We start from the raw sequence: 24,996 nt of genomic DNA on the forward strand, positions 1-24,996 counted from the left end.
CAACAGTTTTGACTTGGTTGTGGTATAATGAAACTAAAGTTAATCGATTAATTTGGTTACAGCAGATGATTCCCATTGATTTCTGTGCCAGCTGTAAGCTAACCAATAACACATAAAACCCAGAGCACAAAGTCACTTGGGAAAAAGTGGAAAGCATGAGACACAGATGATTTTGCAACTCTGCGTTCAACTCCAATTTACAATTGCTGGCTTGTGTATAAAAATTGTTTTTCACAAGATGTCATGAGAAATCATGAGAATTTTACTTGAACCTAACTGAATTAACGTCATGATTTAGAACATCTTCTTAAACTTGTTTAGTTGCCTGTGAAACAGCAATCTTTAAAAACACTTACATATTTTAAGTACTTAAAAAAAACTCTTATTAAACTCTTGATTTGAGGAGTAAAAGCACTCTTAGCTAAATGTGTCATTTGTGGATAATGCTGTGAATGACATAAAAGCTAGTCAATACTTATTTTTGAAAAACCTACCAACTGTTTGTGTAAAGTAAAGTCCTATTTCGTGATTATTATTAAGACATTTATGGCCTCAAACTTTGGAGTCCGTTTTTATTGTATTCGGTTACTCGCTGACGACTAAACGGTAAAATACGTTTATACGTGCACTGACATTTGTCCAAACTCGGAATCCGTAGCTCGTACGAATGACGTGACTGGAAAGTAGGCGGATTTGAAGATAGCTTCAAACCTCGAAGCGCGGTTTAGACTTACGGTAAATAACAAACACACAAGACTTGGTGAGTATACATATTTATTTTTGTTGGTTTGTTACCAATCACATGTAGGCAACAAGTATTCTTCACTCTTACGACCAGTGTTATGGTGGGAAAATAAATTTAAGCGCAACCTCAGCCTCAGTTGGAAAGCTGTTTGTTGGCTTTACTTCCGGTGTTTCGGATCAGCTCGCAACGATGTTAACGGGCTACTTTTGTTTACCTGCATCTGTAGTTGCCCTCGTCACTGCCTCCAAGTATATTCTTTCTTCGAAGTTGCGTACCACATGCACTTCACTTGCTCCGTCTTTGTGGCATATTTATTGAACTGTGTCACGTAGCGAAGTTGCGCTTGGTACGTTGAGTAGGTAGTTGCAAATTCCCAGAGAGAAAACTATCACATCCCCGTTTCTACGTTTGTTAACAACAACAACAACAACAACAACAACAACAACAACAACAACAGCAACGACGATATTAAATACCGATGATAAGGACAAAGAACACACGGACGACTACAAACGAATCACCTACAAGTAATATTAGTTCAGAAATACGCTCTGCTAAGTAGTTTTCTAAGGTTATACGCAAAAGGCGACCCACGCTCATGCACACCAGTCAGTCACATATTTACGACTAAACAATTAATTTGGAAACACCATTTGCCTCTGTTAGTTCACACTGTTAAGACCAGAAACACTGCAATAACATGGAACATGTCCCCCTTGACCGCAATGAGAAATCATTAATAATAAAATTGAAATGTATTCAATTAACGTTGTATGTTTGATTGATTAGCTTTAAAGCATCCTCTGAATAAAATCATGCATTGCACCAAGTGAATTTAGCTATATTGGACAAATTTTATTTACCGACGGCTGCTGAAGACGAAGCTCGTCATCGCCTTTTTGACAAAGCTTCCAACAGTCCCTTCTCCAAGGCTTTGGTAATCGTTTCCCAACGTCACCAGTGGGCGTCACCAACGTACCGAGAAGTGGAGAAACGTGCGTACGCCGGCTGCGGAGTTGGCGTGACACGCCGCACATTTCCACCGTCAAATCACTTTTTGTCCATTTGAACGTGAACGTGAAAATGGGCGTGCCCACCTGAGTTTTTGTGCGTATGTGCCCTCCGCACATGTAGCATAGAGCACCTTTACATTTCATCAACTGCAAGGCGAAAACTGCCAGAGGAAACGCTTGAAATTTTTTAAAACCCGCAAAATAACCTGCGTGACTGTTTTGTTCCTAATGTGCCTCTCTTTAAGGAAAATGACTGAGCTCACGGATTTCAGTAATCACATCTATGACCAGATATCTTCTGTAAAACGCATGCTGGACCTGTCAGTTGCAGGTGAGGCACAGAGTCGACACACAAACTCATTCTCAATGATTTCATCATAAACCTAGGGTCATGTTTTAATGGCATTGTTTTAAGTTAAAAAAAAAAAAAAAGCCATAGCACTGTTGCAAATTAAAAGAATACGTAATCGTCAAGTAAGCTATCACCTTTAAAAGTAAGCTCTGACAAGGCTGCATGTTGAGGTTGAGATTAACAATTGGAATCCCCTTTTATCAAAATCTTGAGGATCCTTAACACGATAAACGTTGATTGGTTAAATAGAAATTTGTTTCCATTTTTTTTTGTCTCTGTAATCAAGAATTGAGTCCAAATAAAATGAAGAAACTGCGTGAAGAACTGGATTCACTGGACAGACTTATGGAGGACACAGAACATTTTGTTTGTCAACAGAAAGAACAGCTAAAACATCTTAAGGTAAATGGAAATATCTGTGTGTGCATGTATGTATGTATGTATGTATGTATGTTTTTTTTTTCATGGAGATATATAAATTAGCGTGGATAAATTGACATATTCATCAAAGAGAGGGATAATAACTGTTAGGTATTTTTAAAAGTTAATCATAGGATGGGTGGCATTTTGTTTCTGAAGAACTTCTGACCTATTTGTGCATCAGTGGTTTGTGACTTCAAAGAAATGTAATTCCTGCATTTATTCTGAAAGTACATATTAGTGATACTTTATTTTTCTTTACAAATCCACTTACAGTGCGGCCCTAAATTTTTAGGTTAGGGGCTACTGTGACTGCTGACTTCAGATAAACCTGTGACTGTATTACATCGTTCCTTTTTTCTGTTTCAGCTACTAGATGATGCATTCCGGCAGAATTTAGAGGATCTGCAGCATATGAAGGACAACATACCTGCACACCTTCCCACTAAGAAAGTAGTACCAAGGTGAGGCTAACTGCATTTTTTTTTTTTCAATTTAATAGCAACACATTATACAGCACAATGCTGTTAAAATAATGCCCTCAGGGTTATGGTCCCATAATGTGTTCTAACACCACTGTTAGGCTGCCAGTGGGGGCTTGTACGTATTTAACAAAAGTTAGAACAATTTGGTAGCACCGACAATCAAGGCTTGAGCGACCTTTATCGCTGCAGATCAGCTTGACATTTTTAACCCTTTTCTTTTTGTATTAGTGTGAAATGTACATTATATTTGCGCTTACCTGTTGTTGAACCACTGGCCGTCCGCCTCTCTGATTTGTAAACAACCAATGTATGCCTCCGTTTCTTGTTGTGTAAACTATCAGTAAGGACGAACCTGCTGATTCCCAGAAGGGCGCAGCTGGCATTCAGCCAGCTGAACCAGAGAACACCAAAAAGACCTGCAAAACCTTTGTCAAAGAGATGGATTTAATAACTGCCTCAGAGTTTGAGAGCATCCCTCAGTGAGTATCGTCTATCAATGTTAGGAATACCCGTTTTGATTAAAGGTCCAGTCTGTAAAATTTGGTTTGATTTATGGCTTTTATATTGCTAAAAGCGTAATAAGGGTCTTGCTCCTAGATAGCTGCTATCTTGGTCCGCCATTTTTTAAGGAAGTCGGCCTGGCAGTGGCCTAAATACAAAACGTGCTGTCAAATGAATGGGCTTCCTGAAAAGAAATTACACACTGGACCTTAAAATACCGTCTCAATGATCATCGTCACCTCCTGGAAGGAGAAGATAATTTGTATAAGACATTTTCTGTGTTTTTGTTTTTAATGATTTATCTAGTTTGGGGACACTAATGGGACTTTATAACATATGACAGCGTTTATAAACATTTGTCTGATACTTCCAAATTCTATTTGGGAAAATCTGTATTCACATAAGAATTTAAGAATTATAACTTGTGCATGTGTCATTACAATGTTTTTCTTTGGTTTTACTTTGTTCATAAAGCTTCTTTTTTTTTTTTTTTTTATCCTCATAGGTACATGAGAGGACGTTTGACGCAAGATCAACTCAACGTTGTGGTGCAAAGTTTTAATACAGCTATTAAAGCCAAGTACAAAATTCTACATCAGCCTGTCAAGTCACTCAACAATCATTCACGGAAGCTGCACCAACGGTTTAAGGAGCAAGAGACCAAGGATACAAAAGGTACTGAAAACCTGGCTCATTTAGACTATTAAAAAAAAAAAAGAAATGTATAAATAAAGCTGAGTATTTGTACTTATGTTTATGTTATCAAAACTGTATGTTTGTTTTGTATGTAGCCTGGAACACGAGACATCAGATGGGAACTTCCTGCTTTTCTACAGAAAACAAAGTTTAAAACCCAGAGGCATTATTTTTTTTTAAAAAAAAGAAGGAAGCACCAAATGATTGAATCAGTGTCGCAGCTAATGACAATCAATAATGAAAGTCTTAGTTGAAATGCAGAGCGGGACACATCCATTTTCTTTATTAAAAAAAAAAAAAAAAAAAAATATGACAGTGCAGTCAATCTCTCTGGTCTTAAACTCAAGTGTCTGTTTTCAGGTCACTACTTCATAGTGGAGGATGACGTTCGAGAACTGGCTCAGATGAAAGTGGACAAACGATTCCAAGGGATCCTGAACATGTTGCGGCACTGCCAACGTTTCCGGGAGGTCCGTGGTGGAGGGATCACCCGTTTCCTGCTGTTGTAGATAGACGCAACGTAAATAAAAGGATCACCTCTAACTTCCTTTAAAAAAAAAATGTTAGTGTAGTGTAGTGGTTTTCATTTGTTTGACAAATGTTAATTATTTAGTAGTTTATTTGTTGTTCTTTTAGTTATGCAACCATATCTTCACTGTCTAAATATGTTGCATGATTTTATCCATCCTGAATTTAATTTAATTCCTCTTTGAAGCTCTATTTGTGTTATTTGTGGGGCCTAGAGTCACATCACATGCCTTGTCTGTCTGTGGACATCCTTTCTATCCTTTTTCAATCATGATTAAACTTAGTTAGTTCAATCTCCTTTGTGAAATGGGACCAAGACGACAGCAAATAACATCAGTTCTGGACAGGATGTCACACTTGAATGAATGAGGAGCCTTTCAATAATCATTACAAAGAGAAACAACACTTACATTTTTATTTTGAGACGAGAAGCTTTAGCAGAACATGTTTTTCTATGTAGACATAAAGAGATTTGTGGACATGATTAAATCTTGAGAATGCATGCATGATTCTTGTACATATTCTAAATTCATATGTTCTGGGTTCTAGCAGTAACTAAATGATATAAACTTCAAAGTAGTATTTTAACACAAACAGTATTTCTGCAGTATAAATTAAATGCAAGTTTAATTGTTTTTAATAAGCAGCCAATTTTACAATGTGAGTAAAAATTGTCATTCGGGGTCATAGAATATGACAGTTTCCAATATCCCATCTATCTGGGCAATAAACTAGGTACAGACAAAGTAAATAGAAAATAAACATTGTACATGGCCCCACATTCTCTTGTTTCCTTTTCTTTTTGTTTTCCTTACCGGCCAGTTGCTCTCCCAGTTTTTGGAATGTTTAGAATTTGAATTCAAACATATGAAACATTTTAGTTGGTTTGAGCTAGTTTGCTGCCAGTGAAATCTGATTTGCAAACTGAACTACACAGCAATTCACAGTTTCTCACTGCAGAGGTTGTTGGTGTGCGGTCCAGTTCGAGCCTGAGCTGTGGTGCTGTTGTTGTTGTTGTTGCTCCTGCTGCAGTTCTCCTTTACTTTGGAAGATATCTTGCTCTCCTTGCCTTGCTCCTCCTTCATGAACAGGTCTACCAACAGAATCTTCTCTTTGTGGATCTGCAAACTGATGTCTTTAGGGATGTCTGGGATTAGCCAGTCTACAATGTCACTCATCAGCATGACAACGTTCTGCAGAGGTAAACAGAAAACAAACACATCCAATGAGTAACAAGGTCTAATCTGTCAATAGATTCATCAGTAAATCAATCAATAGAGAAAGTTAAAAATGCAGTCCACAATTAATTGCAGGAATTTCTAAATGGTACCAAAGTCTTCATAGGACAATATTTACTGGCTGTACCCACTTTAAGTAAAAAATAAAATAAAATATAATTTAACAATTATTCAATTTGATTGGTCTTATTTATTTTAGATAATAGTGGAGCCTCATATTTCAACCACAGCACAATACTATTGTGCTTTTTTGTAATTAATATGGTGGTTTCTTGTTTGTAAAAGAGAACATTTTGTTTTTTCAAAGAAAATTGCTTGATTGTACAACAAATTCTTTGTTGTGGAAACCACGACAAAAAAACATGGTCAAATTACAAATACTCTGCAACTGACATCATACCTGGAAGACAATAACAAAGGCAAGGCGAACAGCAAGCACAGTCCAGAACTCTTTGGAGATTTCATATGGTGTGGCGGACCAAGGAGATTCTCTGTAGTCCTTATATCTTCAGAGACAGGTGAATACTTGACTTTAGTTCTCATTTATTATGACATAACTGGAGATCCCTTCACATATCCTAGATTAGTTGCATCATATGAAGAACATTTAAAAACAACAACAACAACAACAACAACTGAGCAGCAGTCCGAAAAATACAATGATTGTAAGTTTAGGATTCAAATTAACAAATAGAATCTGCGTGTATTGAACAATATGTTCATTTTAAAATAACAAATTTAATTGGTTATATAATTTGGTGATAATCATACTATTACTTTTGCGGTTTAATTGCCAGCTTTAAATGACCTTTAACTTGGAGCACTGACAGACTTCAGAAAGATGGAGGAGAATCTCTACTGATGAAAAACATTTCAATATTAGACAGTGGTGAATGGTTCTCTTAATTGGGTGAAGTTTGTCACAGGAATTCCAAGAAGTGTTTTTTATTTTAATTTTGACAGTAAATCAATAAGTATTTCTTCCTCACCTACAGATTTCAACAGGGTAACCGAGGTGCATTGGATCCACGGGTTCCTTACCCTTCTGGAAATGGCTTACATTAAAATGGGACAGCGTATGGTTGACAAATCCGTGCATGGAGCCATTTGGGCTATACATGTATTGGTAGACCATCCGAGGGATGAAGTCTGAAGTGAAGGAGATGACAAATGCCTGTAGGTCGCCAGGTGAGGTATGTGGTAGGGTGGAAATGTAGAGGTTAGAGACAGAAAAGTGAATGAGATGGGCGTGAAAACGGTTTCCATTTTCTATACATAGACAGGACAATGCGACATGACAAGTCTCAGTAATAATTATAATTTGCCCAAGTATCAAAAATAAGTATCAAACACAACACTGTAACTAATGAATAACTGAATCAGATGTAAATGTCTTATGGATTTCTTATAAACAATACAATCCATCTGTCAGCATACATGTATCACCTTTAATTGACTTACATTAATGATGACAGCCACTTTTGCTACACCTCGTAGTATGTTGTACCATATACCTGCAAACATATTAGTAATTGGTTTCCTCTTTATTATACAATACATCAAAAGGGGTAGGCTATAAAACCTGTGCATTTGTTACGCCAAGCGCTTTTTAGAAAAACCTATTAAAAACTCACCAATGTCTTTGGCTCTGGCTGCCACTGGTCTGCGCAACTCAGCCACAAACTTTTTGGCATCAAGTCGTATTTCTATAATGTTGTTTAGCAGAGCAAAGAGAGGAGCCAGGGGGAAGGATGCCACAAACAAAGTCACAAAGCCAAACTGGATGACTGGAAATAGAACGGCACAAAGGAACAGGAAGAAAAGATGTCAGCTTATTATCTACATTTACCACACTATATACTACTACTTAGACAGCACTTAAGTATTCTTCGTAACATTTGTTTACGTGCACAAGGATCAGGGAAAAGTGCAGGCAGAAGTATTTCCAATGGACTACTTGCCAGGTTCTCTTTTCACCATTCACCAGGATAAACTGCTTTATTAACTGGAGCAAATGTATGCTTTGCACCAGGCTTTATTGTACTTATGTACTTGTGTTGTACAGTGCCATTGAAAGGATTATACAAAAAGATGATGATTATTTCATTTTTGTTTACAATTTTGTGTGTTAGTGAAATGTGTGATGCTTACTCATCTCCATGTATTCTGGTGTTAGACCAGCAAAAGGTTCCAGAAAGTGGTCAGTTTCATATCTCTGAAGCTTTTTCTGCCTCTCCTCCTCTTGAAAAGCCCCTTGCTTTGATTGAATGTAGCGAATTAGCTTCTTCAGCTTTCTGCGAAACGCATACACCCACGCACGCACACGCACACACAGACACACACACACACAGGTTTGAAGGAATTTTTGCTATGTTGGTATTGCTCGTAGTAAATTATTGACAGTAATGGGCATTATACAATTCAAGGAATGAAGACATAAAGGTTTATTCTTAAATTGAACAAAACCCCAAAAAACAGATGATTGTGTGTTTGTGACATACTTGCACATCATACTTACGGTATTCCGATCTCAAAAAGGTTGTTCTGAATAAGCTGCTTTCCCAACATAGTGATACTCAACTGAATACAAAGCTCCATCAGACAGCCTCCATGAGCACACTGTAAAAAAAAAAATAAAAAATAGCCCACCACAGCAAAAGGAAATTAAAGAGGTTCTGAAAAAGCAAAATAGAACGTTCTGTGTCCCAGCTTCAGCTGACCCACTGCTTATATTCCTATTGGCTGATCTGCATGCCTGTATCACTGTGTGGCCAGAACAACAATAATATTTGTACGCTGAATTTGCATATTTTCTAATTAATTTCATGGTTATAGTAATACAGGGCAAGCAGCTTACAGAGTCAGTTAAACAAGTCCTGTTCACCAAGTAGATATGAACCTCACCTCTTCCATTCTGTATGATTCAAACACATACAGGTAGCTGCCTGGTCTTCCTACTAGTCTACGGAGAAAAAATAAACAGTGGGTTAAAGGCAGACATCACTTGGAAGGGATTCCTTGTTCGCAATTATTATTAAGTATTACATTAAAAAGAGTGGCTGACTATAATGTCATGGTAAAAGTTCACAGTAGATATCAAGGTTACTAACCGGCCCCGGAAGAAAGCAATGTAGATGATCGGACTGAAAGCATTGACAAACTTGAGGATAAATGTCTTGAAGATGAGCCGCTCCTCAAAACTTTTGTCTGTTTTAGGCACTTCTGAAATAGACAGAAACTCGAATTTGTTTCTTTTTGTCGTGGCATTACTCATTGACATGAGTAAAAGTCATGAAGCTTTTATTCAGAAAAACCTTCATAAGCCGAAACACTAAAACACTTTGTGTACGTACAAATAAAATCCAGGTATGAGAATTAAAGTCTGAATGCTTGACTAAGATAATTTGTCCTAGCATGTTATACCTTATATATGGACAAAGGAATGTATTGTTTAGTGCTGTATTCTGATTTGTTATGCCTGCGAAGACCGGAAGGGGGAGCTCGTGCTCACGATGCTTCATTGTCAATGAACCTGCTAAAGAAGAAGCATTTCGCACCCTTCTAGGTAAGTAACGGGAAATGAGCCCTTCTGGTCGTTTGAGTGCGTTAGCGTGTGTATTATGGACATGGTTACTGTGGTTGAGTATGTTAAGTGGAGTATTTTACGTCTTGTGTCATGGCTCAAGCTGTCAAAGCGAGCTAACTTAGCGCCCACAGGCGGCATGGAGCGGTGCCGCGTTTGGCGTGTGTGGGGCACGTGGCGTGTGTGTTGATACTGTTTAATGGTTTACAGCATGAGAACCTTTTTGAGAGAAAACTAAGAACACTTTCCTGTTAAAAGGCAGAGGAAATATATATATACATATATATTGTTTTTGGTTTTATTAGGAAAATGCTTATGTTTGTATTTTGTCATATTTGTTTAAAGTATTATTTGGTATACTTCTAAATACTTTAAAAAAAAGAAAAAAAAAGAAGAAGAAAAGAACAAAAAATGCATTCTGAAGCTTCTAAAGAAGAAGCATCGCATCCGAGCACCTTTATTGACATTTTCCCCCTTCATGGGTGCAACATTAACACAAGTCCCCATGGAAAAACTTACCAAGAACGGTGAGCCATCGTGCCACAGCACCATAAACTTCATCCAATATTAGGATGACCACCAGGTTAATAATGGCTGCAGTGGTTTTAACTGTGAGTTGAACATGACTCCGTGTGACAGGGTTTGAGCTCATATGAAGAGCTGCTTTCGTGGAGATGCGGTAGAGGATCACACCAAACACAATGGCAAACGTGACGCCAATCTGTTGAATTGCAGAGAGAAAGAAAGTGTAATAAAATATAATACAAAGAAATGTATGTGAATGATTAGGTCTCCCTCACCATTAATAGCATCATAACAATGTTGGTCATGTAGGCAGGGAGGCGGTCTTGAAATGTGAGCTTCTCTACCTGAAAACAAAAGAAAATCACTGTTTTTCATCCATTTCTCAATTTTGCATTACCCTTCACCCTATTACCTATTACTACCCCAGCTGTCTTCCTGGGGTAGTCCGACTGCGCACTGGACAATTTGCCTATTTATCGCAGGCCCACATCCCAGTTCAGTTCAGTTTTTGACTGTCAGAGGAAGCCGGAGAACCCGAGGAGAGCCCACACAGACGCAGACAGCCACACACAACATGCAAACTCCACACAGAAAAGCCCCAGGACCCAGATCAGACCTGTGACCTTCTTGCTAGTGCTAATCACTGCAGCCTATTATTTTTGGCATCGCACAAATTAATGTGACTTTTTTTTTTTTTTTTTTTGTTAAAGACTTACTTCAAATCAAAATAATTGATCTTGACTGGCCTTTATCTTGCTATAGTGAAAGCTAAATTGTTTCGTGTCTCGGCTAACTTCAGCTAGATAACTGCAAAATCAAGGTCTACTACCAAAATCTTAGTCTTTGGTCATCACAGTATAACAGCTAATCCAGCCAAGGTTTGACATTGTGTGTGCTTTACAAAAAATACCCCCAAAAAAACCCTGACATGTAAGTTCACAACAAACCTTGTTACGAGATGTAGGCCCTTTGCGCAAAGACTTCTGCATGACTCGGAATTCATATTCAGCCATGGGGTGATCCTGTCATTGTAGAATAAACAGATGATGATCAATCAGAGATTTGATTTCAATACACTGATTGCACAAATTACAGAGTGCAGATGTGATTTGCTTGAAAATTTTTCACATTACTAAATTTCCAGTGTCCTTACTGGGTCAGAGAAAGTTGTTGTTGAATGTTGCAGTTGCCTAAAACACTCAGTCTTTGTATTTATACTCACCAATGATATGATTGTTCTTCAAATGTACTTAAATATGTTTGAAAAGAAAGAACGATGACAGCTCAGAATTAAGGAATGTTAAATATGTTAAGAGGGAACAAAGTATTATGCACAAAGGTCGACACGGAGGAGTGTAGGTACTATATGGAACCTGGGGTGGGATCACTGTGTTTTCTTTGATTGTGCCTTTAGGTGTGATTGTTCATATCGAACATTTTAACTCCAACTGTTCCTACTACTGCCTGAGTGTTATATCATGCAGGCGTCGCCCTCATCGGAATTCTCTATAATATATCAAGTTTCCAATTTACATTGTAGTCCAATTCCAATTTACACCCCAAGATCCATTGTGACTGTAGGTGCGAATGGCAAAAACAAAACAAGTGATAATAGTAATGAATAAATAAATAACTTGACCTCTAACTTCAGTTTGAGTCCCAACAACCATTAGAACATAAAAGACAAACAACTTGAGGGCAAAGAACGCATTCAAAGTAATACAGACAATGACAGGAAGAGGTCTTGTGTGTGTTGTCTTATGAAAGAGAGGTGGCAGCAGAAAGGCTACAAGCAAAAAGAGGGGAAGTTATATAGTGAGAGAAAACCATCCAAACCTTCAGAGCTTCCTGTGAAAAACGAAATCCAGAAAGAACGGGAGAGATGAGAATGAGGAAGGTAACTTAACTGACAAAAAAGAAACAAACAAAAAAAACACACAGTTTTATAAACATGATTTTTATATTTCTTATTAAGTTAAAAACACAGGAAAATAAATATTTTTCACTTCAACTGAACTCCTCCTTAGTAACCTTAACGTTAAGTTAACCTCTGCTCTTTCAATGGCAATAGAAATTTGGTCAATGCAACTCCAATGTTGCCCAGAACGAGCAAGATTGCCTTTAATGATTCAGTGTGTCAGATTACGGTCTAGCTCAATAATAAGAAAGCATACTGCAAATACAGATATTTTTAGTGATTTTATTCAACTGAAAACATACAAATTAATTTCCTCTTGTATTGCATGCCTCTACATCTCAGTAAATGTTATGGGACCATGAGAAATTTGTCAAGACCGTATACCACACACACTGAAGTCCTCCAGAGAACAAGCTGCTGAAGCATAGAGACCACCACCTTTCACTATGCGTCAAAATGGCAAATGAGTAATGACATTAGAATGCCCGCCAGTCGCCTCCCTTAATAGACTCTATGGCTGACTCACTTTGAGAATCTCTGTACAAGAGGCCCAACAAGAAATTGAAGGACCAACTGAAGACCTCTCTCAAAAAAACAAGCCAACCTTCCCTGAAGATGGGAGTCAATCAACAAAGTGAGGAGAACCGGCAGAAGAGACAAAATTTCAAATTAACGCTTGGAGAAGAAGGCCGAGAAGGAAGCTGGCCCAGTCTGCACCTTCCCCATTGGGTCAGGCTTTCATTCACTCGCCCTGTCAAATTACATCAGAAGTCTTCATCAGCCGCAAGGGACTACAAGGCCGGGGTCCCCTCGGGGTTTCTGCCTTGACTCAGTGGTTGCTCTCAGAGGGAATAATTTGCTGCGAGAGCCTAACCTGAGACCTGCTCAATATGTAAGATGCCTTATGATAACTTTTAAGTTGCGTATGTTGTGCTATACAAAATATAGTTGAATGTAAATGATTTAAGGTGTGATCAAGTTCCAGGCACAAGGCCGCAGACTTTTCAGACTGATTCCTGGAAAATTCTCAATATCCAATACTCATTGCATTAAGCTGAAGTTTGTCAAACTGTATACTTGAAAAATGAAAGAGGATCTAAGGAGATATAAAGTTTTTTGTCTTTGAAATTCTTCAAATTCAAATAAAGTGTTAGTCAACTTAGCCACATTAAGATCCCTACTCACCTCTTCATCTTCAAAACCAGTCAGATCCCACTCATAGTTCAGTCTCATTTGCCTCCTTTTCCAATGCTCCATGAACATAGCAGCTTTAAATGTAACCAAAAACAGAACAAAACAAAACAGTTAATGTGTGCACCCGTGTGCCTCTCCACCTGTCTATGTGTTTGAATGTTGTATGAGGTGCTAGGACCTCCCTAGCGCCATTGGCCTTCTTCATGTCATTCAGCCACTGGCATAACAAAATGCAATGTATGTTAACGATAATCATTAAAAAAAAAAAAAAAAAAAAAAAATGTAATGGCCCAATATGTAACCATGATTAATTTCAAGGTTAGTACCATAATAATTGACAGTATCCACAAAGATGAATTTCTTAGAAAGTAAACATTTACTGACCCCATAGTGCCATAAATATAGAGAAGAAGACAGTGGCAGGATTATCGAAAAGATGACTGGCTCGGGCAGTTCCACAAGCAGTGCTAAGTTTCCAGTAGCTGCACACCCTGTCACACAGAGGACACATGGTAATGTTGTTCTTTGGGTGGCAGATTTCCATACTAGGGGGAGGGGGGGCGGGAGTGAGAAAGAGAAAAAAGAGAAATAAATTGTAAATTCACAAAAAATAAGTCATACAAATTTATACAAACTACACTTTGAAACACTGTTAAAATGTGGCCGCATATAATGATTGTGTTTGTATGTGTTCACCTTGGGATGTTGTCATCAACTGTTGCACATCCGTATAAAAAGACAATGACTCCCACTAAGGAAGCAGGGATCAGCATCTGGGTGTAGAGACCCAACCAGGCAAAATATAGGCCAATCTTCTCACCAAAGTACTTCCTGAAGAGCACAAAAATGTATACATTTGAAACAAGTACCAGGTCGAGGTACCATCTGACTTGACTGGACAAATCCAGTCATATATTTACGCAAAAATATGCAGTATATCGTTCATGCAAATAAAGGCTCAAGTACTTCCGAACATGTAAATTATGCAATTTTACCAATTTATCACTAAATGCATGCAAGTTTAATATGTATGTGATACTACCGGTACATTATTTTTTTTACGACAGGAGTGAATGACAGAAATAGAAACAATGCCATTACCTGACCAGTCCAATGGGTTGGTACTTGTAGAAGACGCTATAGTTTGCCCATTCTTCATACAGGAGCTAAAAAAAAAAAAAAAGATAGTCATAAATTCACTGTTAAACCATTTCTCACATTAACCCTTCATGTATTAGTTAAATCATGATTTTCAAACCTTTCTGTCATTGGGCTCTGCGCTCTCCTCATTTATATCTCCCTAGTATTAGAGAAAGACATGTTACTTATGTGCCCTTGAAATGATGAATCCTAACAGTTATAACAATTGCAAAGAAAAACAAAAAAAAAAAACACTCACATCGTGAAGAGGGTAAGCTGCTGTATATACACCACTACAAATCAGGCTGGTGATACCTGTCCACCAAAAATAAACATAGATGCTTGCAGTTAGCTTCTCACCAGAACAATGATACAGAATGAAGCAAAATCCAGTTGTGTTTGGCAATTTTTCTGAAAGGGGGGGGCAAACCACTTGTTTCTAGTCGAGAACCGCGGCCTTAGACTTGGAGGTGCTGATTCTCATCCGAGCTGCGCTTCACACTTGGCTGTAAACTGCCCTAAGACCTGGCTTGATGAGGCCAACGTGACAACATCATCTTTCGGTAGGTTTTGTGCTTCACTGTCACTGTCATATTTGCTCTGTCATTGCGAGGATGAACTTCACCACTTGGGGTGAGATGTACTGTATGGGAAACAAACCAGTGGTTTCACATCTAAAGTATTTTCAACCACGCTTCCCACAAAGCAGTGTTCCTATCACCTTTACCCTGGCTCACACTACCTGCTCACTCATCTTGTAGGCTATTGGAGAACCACTGCACAAACAGTCGATAAAATAGTAGATAACAGTATATTTAAAACGTTAAGCAAGAGTCAGTAAAGTGCTCACTGTACCCCCTTTAGGAGTGATGCTGTTGCAGACAACGATCCAAACTTACCCATGCTGTATTTGGCTTTGCTTTTTGTCCTTTTAAGTATTTCAAAAACCTTAAAAGGTAAAGAAAAACAAATTGTAATTAATACAAACATGTTTTAAGAGATCATTCTAAGAAATTTATCTTTGAAGCTTTTATTCTTCATTTGTATTTTTTGAAAGCCTTAATCGGAAAACCACATAGATGAAAGTGACCTTGTAAGTTCTGTTGGATTTTACTTATGTGTGTATGTACTTGTGTTCATTACAGTCCAGCACAGTAATGAGAAAGCTTCAGTTTATGATAATGTATTTTTTTTTTTATTGATTACCCATTTTATATTTGCCACTTTCATGTATATGTCAGTTTCAGTGGACTTACTATTGAACTTCTGGTTTTGCTGTCAAAGAAGCAGTCTTTGTCTGAGAGATCAAACCTGACAATGCATAGAAAGAGGGAAATTGGACTCATGCAAGTTTTATCATTGACACAGCATACAAGTAGACATAGCGATGAAAACCAGGCTTCCAGAAAGTAACGGTTCTGGTGAGCAGGGAACAGAGGCGGCAGAGGGAGAGGAGACAGAGTGGGTACTCTAGTGAGCAGCTTAACAAACCACTGCTTCCCAGTGTTTTCATTACCTTCACCAGATCCCTCACAAATGAAACGGATGAGCTGAGACTTCAGCTTGCAACAAACAACATCATGAAAAATGGGTGTATCCTATTGATGACCTGCCGTCAATCAACTTTTCCAAACTCTGCCATCCAAATGGCTGGCTTTTACGCACAGCAGCATGACAGGACCAGTGACTCTGGTGTTGTGGAGGCAAATGACAAAGCTTAGCTAGGTGACTAAAGAGGACAAAGTGTGTGCCCTGGCAAATGAAGACTTAATCTTACGAGAGGAACCACAGCAGTGGTCAAAGACAGCCTTTGTTCGGGAATGTTAAACACATACGAGGATGGACAAAGTTTTTGTGCCATTGAATAAACGTGAGAATCGAATGAGTAGCCACAGGAGTGTCTCTTTCTTTCCTGAAGTGAGATAAGAGATGGACGCCTGCAAGAGGATGTAGCCCACTTAAGGATTTAGCACCTCTTTCCCGTGGGAGAAACAGGCATGAGACACTTACTTGGCAAAACATAGCAGCGACCCATATACCTTGCCAGAGGGTTACTGTGGTCAGTTTTAATAGTGTTTACGTCCTTCCAGATGCTAACGCTAACACAGTCCAGAGGCTTTTACATGGCAGCAGAATAAATCAGCTGAGCAGGTATCCTGATGCTTTGCGCATCACAGCAGGGGATTTTAACCATGTGGATTTAAAGTGTGCTACTCGGGGAGCTAATACACTGGACAAGGTGTACAGAAACATCAAACTGGTATAGAGGGCCAGACCCTTATTACACCTTGCGCAGTCTGGCCACTTGTCACTGGTAACTCCTACATACTCTAACAATTGGATTTTATTTGTAAAGCGCTAAATCACAACCAAAAGCGTATTAAAGCGTTTTTGCACAATCATGAGAAAACCAACTGACATCCTCCATAGGAGAAAACCAAGAGCAGATTCAGACTCCAGGTGGCAGTCATCTGTTTTGGCAGGTTGGATTGAAAAGGAAATACAAAAATGCGAGGAGAGAGAGAGAGAGCGACAGAGAGAGAGAGAGAGAGAGAGAGGAGTAGGAGTAGTCAGACAGGCCAGAGTGAGAGTGGTTTGCCTGGAGTTGCACTGGACCTGTTGGTTCTTTTGCTATAACTCTACTTGTAATCCTGTCACTTTGAATATAACTTGAACATCAAATGATCTAAAGTATCATGGGAAGCTGTTTTTTTTAAATCACTTTTTTAGTGATATTGATAAGTTTCCAATATGATATGCTCCCACATGATATGCTAAGTTATTTTCTCAGGGCTCCGAGGCTAAAATTATAATATAGACCTTAAAGAAACACCATGCACAGTTTGGTGCTTTTATCAAATGGCAGTTTCACTAAGCCACCCCATTAGAAGAATAAGTATAAGTCTGGATAGCGTTTATGTACTGTTTTTTTTTTTTTTTCCCCGAAATTACCATTATTCTGTACTTTATTAAAAAAAAAAAAAAATGTAAACAACTAAGATAACTTGATAACTAAGTTGCCTTAAAGCAAGGATTTCATCTTTAACATAGCCTGTTTGTGGAATTATTCCATCCATCCATCCATCCATCCATCTTCTATACCTGCTTACTCCTGCACTCAGGGTCACAGGAGTTTGCTGGAGCCTCTCCCTGCTGTCATAGGGCAAAGGCAGGGTGACACCCTGGACAAGTCGCCCGTTCATCACAGGGCCACATAGAGAGACTAACAATCATTCACACGTGCACACACACACACACACACACACACACCTATGGACAATTTTAAAGTTGCCAATTCGCCTCACATTGATGTTTTTGGACTATGGGAGGAAGCCGGAGAACCCGGAGAGAACCTACGCACACACAGGGAGAACACAAAACTCCAGGGCTCGGGATGGATGGAGCCCACGACCTTCTTGCTTTGAGGCGACAGCACTAACCACTGCGCTTAATTCTAATTTGTGATGCTGGAACAAGCCACATGTTTAGTGAGCAAGGAAGCAGAGTGTTTCATACATACTTACAGGTGTTGTTTTTCCCTGGTGAAGTTATGTGACAAATGCTTGATATTCTTGTTTGAACGTTCCTCAACGTGAGGATGGAGGGGCTCCAGAACTTTATTGACCAGAGAAGTGATCTTCTTGACGACACTGCTTGACTGTTTCATCTCATACACCTGTAAATCAAACATGCAACAAGAAGTTTGAATAGTATGTGTCTACACACTGGCATATTACTTTCCTGCGGCTAAAAGAAATGTTGAAAGAACAAAGTTAGACTACAGGGATAAGCATGAATATAGTTCAAATTTCAGATTGTTCAAACTTTCTTAGCCACTGCTGCAGCTCTTTTCTGGAGGGGGGTAATGTGTGAACACAAATGTGTACTGTTTTTGGATCTGAATGTGATATAACTAGCTAAGCCTTTACAGCAGAGTATGTTTCTGAAGCCTTCGCTGTGACAGAGGATCTTGGCCGTAGTCACTTTAGGTTGTGGTGCCTTACTTTCTTTGAATTTAATTGAATTGGCAACAGTTGTGCAACAAAATTGAGAAAATATACAGTGAATGGAAAGCACCAAAAGTTTGCAAAAAAATATGCACTATAAACGCCTTCGCAAGTCAGTTAACATGGGGATGAGATAACAGTTCTTACCCTCTTTGTCGGCATTTTTAGCTTCATTAGTTCAGCCTCCCGACATAGAACATTCCATGGAGCATGAATTTTCAAAAAGCCCACTCCTTGTATCTTGGTCTAAGAGGCATACAAGAAGTACACAAGAAGTATGGGATTATCATTTTAATATGTGTTCTGAACCTTACTGTACGGGCAATTTCTTAAGCAATATTGAATATTCAACCTAAAATAACTCTTCCAACAGGAGTTTTTTTTTTTTTGGTTTTTTTTTCTTAAGTGATATTGTTGGTTACCCCAAAGGGATACACAAAGTGATTACGCTTATAGTTTTATGCCTATGCTTTGAAATTCTAGGTTTCAGTTACTATTCAGTCCCTCAAACACATCAGAGACACAGGCACTACCCCTCTCCCTGCGCCTTTCCTTTCCCAACTACATGGTGATTTAGAAAACCTTGCAGGACTTGGACGTCTGTCCATTCAACGTGAAGAAGAAGAGGACAGGACGACCAGTGGTCAGGATTTGTGTGAGAGGTACATAATTATATCACTATTTCCTTTCTTTTTTGTGAATTACCATAATGATTTGACAGTTGCCTAGTTCAACATACTGTTAAATTCAATACTTTAAGTTGTGATTGTATTGATTGTTTGCTGTGCCAAAGATCTGAGCATTTTACATCTTTCTTTCATGTCCATCATCGGTTGCCAATCGGTACATCAGTGTATTGGTAGAAAAGATGACAATCAAGTTTGAGAGCCTCAAAATCCCGTGGGCTCTTATTGTGTCTTGGGAACACAGAACACTGCCGTTATGGACGGCCTCAATCTTCAAACGCTCCCAAATCCTGGCCAGAAAGTTTCTCCCCAGAAAGGAAACCTTGTTGTTCAAAGAGGTTCAATCCTTCAAGGACAATTTTCCAGGAGGAGAGCTTCACAAAATGAGATATACTGCACTGAATCATCATCAAGTTGAACATTGTGATGCATTTTCACTCTCTGACAAAAGTATAAATTATATTTAGTTTAATTTTAATAAATGTAAAGGAAATGAACTAATATCTTATTTCCCTAGGACGAGACCCAACTTGAGGGAATGACCTTGCTGGCAAGTGAGTGTGATGAGTGATTTCACATCTCGGCCATCAGTGACGTCATACTTAGTCCACCCTAAATGAATACACCTCATAATCCTCAAGAATCCACACAATCAAACTTCTACTACTACTTTCCATAGCATGGGTGCTCACGCCTTCGCCTCAGAATAACTGCCATGAAAGACCAAAAAGTGTCAACCCAATGGGAAATCGTGTGAAAATAATTTTTCGTGAATGTTAACTCGCAGGACTGATGATACAACAAAAATACTTACTTCCTCGTCCTTTTCTAACTCCAATCCCATGTCTCTCAGTTTCCCCTCAAACTCTTCCCGCTTGAACATCTTATGATCCTCTTGGCTGTTGAAGGTCTCTCCCAAACTACCCAGCTCCATGTCAACCTGATGAAATGATGATGGCTCTTTTTCTGTCTTTACTTCTCCATGCTGCGAGTGTTTGCCATGGGTTTTAGGGCCACGCCTCAGGCTGCGAGCGACAGCGTTTTCAATGAGAGGATGTGCAGACTGTCTGATTGACCGGCCCCCGGCTGTTTTTTTCAGATGGTAGGTGAGAATGTAGTCCACCCGCCGCTGACCATCCTCAAAGTAGAGGCCATGCTGGCAGTGACTGTTTTCCTCTGGGGTGAGAGACTTCAGCAGCTAAAAATATGAACATGGAAACAGAGAGTAATGATTAAGACATTTCACTGCTTATCAGAAGTCAAAACAGAAAAGTCTAATTAATAGTGTAAACATTAAATGAGTAACCTTTACGTATGTTTTCATTATTTTTCTGTTGTGCCAGACACATTTTATTAGGCCAATCTTCCACAGATCAACCAACTGATTTATTTATTTATTTATTTATTTGTTTCAACTAGCTTACAATCCAAAAACATGGCTGGTGCCCTTGCAAAGTGAGTGCATTTATCAGGGAGACTTTCAGTTTATTTTTGTAGACATATAAAAGCTATAAATGTATTTTCTCTCAATTTGAATATTCTCCATTAGGTTCTTTGTGCTGTGACCGTGTTTGGTTGAAATTATTGAGCATTAAAAAAATTAAAGGGTGACACGGTGTGGTTAGCGCTACCGCCTCACAGCAAGAAGGTCGTGGGTTCGTGGGACCTTTCTGTGTGGAGTTTGCATGTTCTCCCTGTGTCTGTGTGGGTTCTCTCCGGGTTCTCCGGCTTCCTCCCACAGTCCAAAAACATGCACGTGAGGTCAATTGAACACTCTAAATTGTCCGTAGGTGTGCATGTGAGTGTGAATTGTTGTTTGTCTCTATGTGGCCCTGTGATGAACTGGCAACTTGTCCAGAGTGTCGCCCTGCCTTCGCCCTAAGATAGCTGGGAGAGGCTCCAGCAGACCCCCATGACCCTGAATAGAAATAAGCGGGTATAGAAGATGAATGAATGAATGAAAAAATATATATATACTGTATATAAGTATTTTATAGGGGTCCTCTTATGAAAACAGATTTTTCCAGCTCTTTGAAGGTCCAGTGTGTAAAATTAAGCTTGATTTAGGATTTTTACATTTGTAAAATCTCTATATGCTGCCTGTAAAAACATTAACAAAACTGTACACTAGCAGTACAATCAAAGTCATTTGGTTTTCCTCACATCTTGTACCGCCATATTTTTAAGGAAGCCGGTGTGGACAGTCCAGTCTGCCTGACATATCTCTTCTTCGTTATATAAGAAGAAGATGAACAAAGTAGTTCACTGGCAAACTCGGGAGGGGGAGGGGGATTGTAAGATCACTGCAATCTAAAATGTAACCACTTAATGTAGCTGTTTCCTCGTAAAATCTCCAAATATTGCACACTTAAGCTTTAACATATCTTTTTGCATTAATGGCATGCCAACTAACACAATCAAAAATGAAAGGAACTAAAAACAAAAACAGCTTTGCAAAGGTTTTTTTTTGGGGTGGGGAGGACTTGAAGTTTGCTGGAAAATCTCCAGGGACTGAGCTGTTTTGTTAGACCTGCACAGCTCATACAGTCATGGATTGAAGGTGAATTGGGAATTGGGAAGCCATAGATGCAAGTGTGAATGCTTGTCTTTCTATGTGGCCCTTTGATAAACTGACAACTTGTCCACGGCATTACCCCAACTTCGCCTGGAGATAGCTTGGACAGGCTCCAGCAGCCCCCATGACTTAAGTGCTTGAGAGGGGTGTGCTGCGGGTGGTCTGGGGTGGCTGTGGGTGAAGGGGGGATGGCTGAGATGGCGGTACTGGGGGAAGTTGTCAACTACGGGTCAATGCTCTACTGGTCATTGGGATCCAAGGTATCTGTAAATATGACACCCTACGAACTGACACCATCTCCTTATCTTCAACTGTTCTCTCTTGTAAACTGTCACTCTTATGTGTGTATATATATATATATATATATATATATATATATATATATATATATATATATATATATATATATATATATATATATATATATATACATATATATATACACATATATATATTCATATATGTGTGTGTGTGTGTGTGTGTGTGTGTGTGTTCCAACTTCCAGTAGCGTTTGCCTTCCCCATGGTGGTGATTCAGGATTTGCTAATAGTTTGTGCGATAAGCCCTGACATGATTGGAACCTATTTCATTTCTTCACATGTAGTCTATTCATAAAGTGTGTCGAGTCTTGAAGTAGGGATCTCATCGGATCAAACTACACAGAAAGCATGCAACAACATTCCATGCGGTACTCCACCCACTCCTAAACTTTGACCTTAAAAATCTTAACTTTGATTTTATAAATGGGAAAAATGGGAAACATGCGGCCTTCCTTGGTTTTAGTGGGTGCACGCAACTGTTGCATCGGGTTGATAGAGTTTACATCTTATATTTTGAGCGACTAAGAACTGATTTATACGTTCTTCTGCTCCGTGAACTCCATATAGATAGCCTAATTCTGGAAGTGGTAACACAGCCTGAAAGCGGTGTAATGTCGTGAGTTCACATGAAACAATTAAATATTTGGGATCTAAAAAAGGGCATCAATCTGTATTTGTGCAGCAGTAATACCTGAATGGTTGTTGCTCAGAGTGAAATGCTTGACAATTTTTGGTTGGCTTTTTTGAACTCTGTAATGGAAGTATTTGCACTTAATTACAATGTGATGGAAACGTGATGGAACTTGGGCCTCAGGAAGAGTGGTTTCCACTTTTTCCCACAGCAATTAATTTACAATAATAATTGAAATGCAACAATATTGAGTACAGAAATTTTTAAACCTCATCACTAACTTGGGGTTATGACTATTCTAGCTAATGCCACCAAACCATGGATGGATGGATGAATAAATTATCAGTAATCGTAATACTTGATAAGTCCGTAAGTAAGTCAGTGATACTTCGTAGTAAAGAGGCGAGATCACAGATACAAACAAAAAATGGCTGTGTTACGACTTCACTCAGACATCCAGTAGGAGCTTGAAGTAGAACCAAGCTCCTCGTTGGTGCCAGGAGGAGACAACTGAGGTGCTTCTGTCATCTGATCTGGATGCCTCAGTTCGCCTCCCCTCGTAGGTGTTCTGGTAATTTCTATCTCAGTCCTTAATTTCCTTATTATGCATCAGTGCTGCCAAACATTGACAGCACATATTTAGAGAGAAATTGCTTCCATTCAAGTTAGTCAGTGTATATGACTGTTTATAAATATATGCATATTTCTCTGGGGTGTTTAAAAAGGGCCATGATGCTGGAGAAAATATATAGACAGCAAAAAGAGAAATAAATCTGTTCCCTTTTTTTTTTTTTTGGTTGTTGCTCACATTTGTTTGGACAGACTTTTGGAAACAACCCCCGCTTTAATCCTCTTTAATGTGGTCAGGTCGCCAGAGAAGCAGCAATGGAGAAAAGTGTCAGGTTATCAGCTACTTTCTAGAGACTTCAGAGCAATTTAAAGACACGAGTGACATGTGTTGTTGCTGTCTGTTATAGCTGCTTTCCTTCGTCAAATGTAAAAATCCAGATAATGTCACCTGTTTCACAAAGAATCGGTTTGCAACCTTATCTAAACAAATGATTCTTGCAAAGCTCTATTATTTCATCACTAGTGGCCTTTGTATGCAAAGTTTGTGTCTCGTAGTCACTCACCTTAAACTTGCCGTGGAAAATTACATCTTGTAGAAAATGTGGAGCCTGTTGCTCAAACGTGGGGTTTGGAGAGTGGTCCAGTCCAACCCCCGCTTCCTCTGTCATTGTCCAGTCCAAGAAGGTTCAAAGCAATTATATCTGTGAGCTTTGTTTGCAACCAGAACAGTGCTGCCTCTAATCCCCTTTCCGCTGTCTGGCTGCTTTTCTGTGCGTTTCTCGTGTCCCTTTAAAAGCCCTCTACTCAGTTCCGTTTCAGGCGCTGTGTGGAATGGCTGAAGTGAGCGTTGTTACTTGAGAAGCTGTTCTTGAGCCAAGATCTAAACTTAGACGATAAAACTCTGATGAAAACAAGGTGCCCTCCTTTACATTCTGTCTATACTTCACTGTAATCATTCAAGATCAATGACCGAATACAGCCTCTCTCTCGCGCTCGCTCGCTCTCTCTCTCTCTCTCTCTCTCTCTCTCTCTCTCTCGCTCCCCCTCTTACTCGCTTCCTCTCTCCCTCCGTCCCTCCCTCTCTTGGGATTACTCGACCACCTCCTTTTCCCAAAGTTGACACAAAATTATTTTAAGAATTTTTGTATATTAAACTTAGTTCTTAGTTCCTCTTAAATTTTGGAGAACACTTAAGATGACGTCTGCAGTCAAATTAAGTGTTTCACTGGAAAAAGCTCTAAAGCGTTGCAAATAAACTTACTAGAATGTAACGTAATTTGTGGGTGACTCATCAAAGACGCTTTCAATAAAAAAGCATTTGCACCGTAAGCACAGTCCGCCTTCATATGAGATACATATGAGATCAGGTAACCATGCAATGAACATATTCAACCTCATTCTGTTGGGGTAAAACAGGAGGTCACTCTTCATTTATAGTGGTGCAAATACACAATTGAAGGTGACCACAGATGGAAAACTGGTCTCCATTAACGACTTCAAATTCTTACCACAACAACTTAAATGTTACAAATGACCCTGTACTTAACTGGAATGAAATATTGACCTAAAATGTTTTGATTCGGACTGACTGAATTCTAATCTTATCATTTTAAATATAGAAACAAATGAATCAGGGGTTTCCAAAGTCCGTCCCATGGGCCAAATGTAGCCCTTGAACCAATTTCAAGTGGGTTGCTGCTTGTCGCTAAAAAAGTATGGTATTTTTGGCCGGCCGCTCAGTATCGGTTAATCAAACAAGTTCAATTCGCATTTCTTTAACCTCAGGATGGCAGCAGTGTTACGCAGTTTGTGGTTCGTAATCACGCAAAAGTGGATATCAGGGAGAAACTAGCATTTTCACAATTCGAT

General features: G+C 39.0%; 2 protein-coding genes across 8 annotated transcripts; one reads left to right on the forward strand and one right to left on the reverse strand.

Annotated features, from left to right (window-relative positions):
- Positions 1-653: 653 nt before the first annotated feature.
- ska1 (spindle and kinetochore associated complex subunit 1) lies at positions 654-5,521 on the forward strand. Of its 3 annotated transcripts, none has more exons than XM_076042617.1 (7): positions 654-760; positions 2,004-2,089; positions 2,397-2,512; positions 2,900-2,994; positions 3,357-3,494; positions 4,022-4,191; positions 4,573-5,521. In XM_076042617.1, the coding sequence occupies exons 2-7, from the start codon at positions 2,008-2,010 to the stop codon at positions 4,719-4,721; spliced, it is 750 nt and encodes a 249-aa protein (XP_075898732.1). In that variant the 5' UTR covers positions 654-760; positions 2,004-2,007; the 3' UTR covers positions 4,722-5,521. The 3 variants fall into 3 exon arrangements, with proteins under 3 accessions (XP_075898732.1, XP_075898733.1, XP_075898730.1); XM_076042615.1 differs by lacking the exon at positions 654-760 and adding an exon at positions 789-859; XM_076042618.1 differs by lacking the exons at positions 654-760; positions 3,357-3,494 and adding an exon at positions 771-859.
- Positions 5,522-5,673: 152 nt separating this feature from the next.
- Positions 5,674-24,142, reverse strand: ano1b (anoctamin 1, calcium activated chloride channel b). 5 transcript variants are annotated; one of them, XM_076042610.1, is made up of 25 exons: positions 23,691-24,137; positions 19,846-20,229; positions 18,493-18,591; positions 17,863-18,014; positions 15,595-15,649; positions 15,238-15,286; positions 14,598-14,653; positions 14,457-14,498; positions 14,300-14,364; positions 13,895-14,029; positions 13,583-13,743; positions 13,190-13,272; positions 11,923-11,934; positions 11,034-11,108; positions 10,362-10,430; positions 10,081-10,282; positions 9,089-9,197; positions 8,883-8,940; positions 8,497-8,597; positions 8,130-8,272; positions 7,613-7,765; positions 7,440-7,492; positions 6,968-7,152; positions 6,379-6,484; positions 5,674-5,933 (listed from the first exon to the last, which is right to left on the reverse strand). In XM_076042610.1, exons 1-25 carry the CDS (start codon positions 23,793-23,795, stop codon positions 5,682-5,684), a joined length of 2,904 nt encoding a protein of 967 aa, XP_075898725.1. In that variant the 5' UTR covers positions 23,796-24,137; the 3' UTR covers positions 5,674-5,681. The 5 variants fall into 5 exon arrangements, 4 of the variants coding, with proteins under 4 accessions (XP_075898725.1, XP_075898724.1, XP_075898727.1 ...); XM_076042609.1 differs by having other exon boundaries at positions 9,089-9,200; positions 23,691-24,136; XM_076042612.1 differs by lacking the exon at positions 7,440-7,492 and having other exon boundaries at positions 6,968-7,127; positions 9,089-9,200; positions 23,691-24,138.
- Positions 24,143-24,996: the final 854 nt, after the last annotated feature.

Source organism: Nelusetta ayraudi, unplaced genomic scaffold (assembly GCF_046127955.1).
Source record: "Nelusetta ayraudi isolate G7.1 ecotype Tasmania unplaced genomic scaffold, CSIRO-AGI_Nayr_v1 ptg000071l, whole genome shotgun sequence".
Lineage (NCBI taxonomy): Eukaryota > Metazoa > Chordata > Actinopteri > Tetraodontiformes > Monacanthidae > Nelusetta > Nelusetta ayraudi.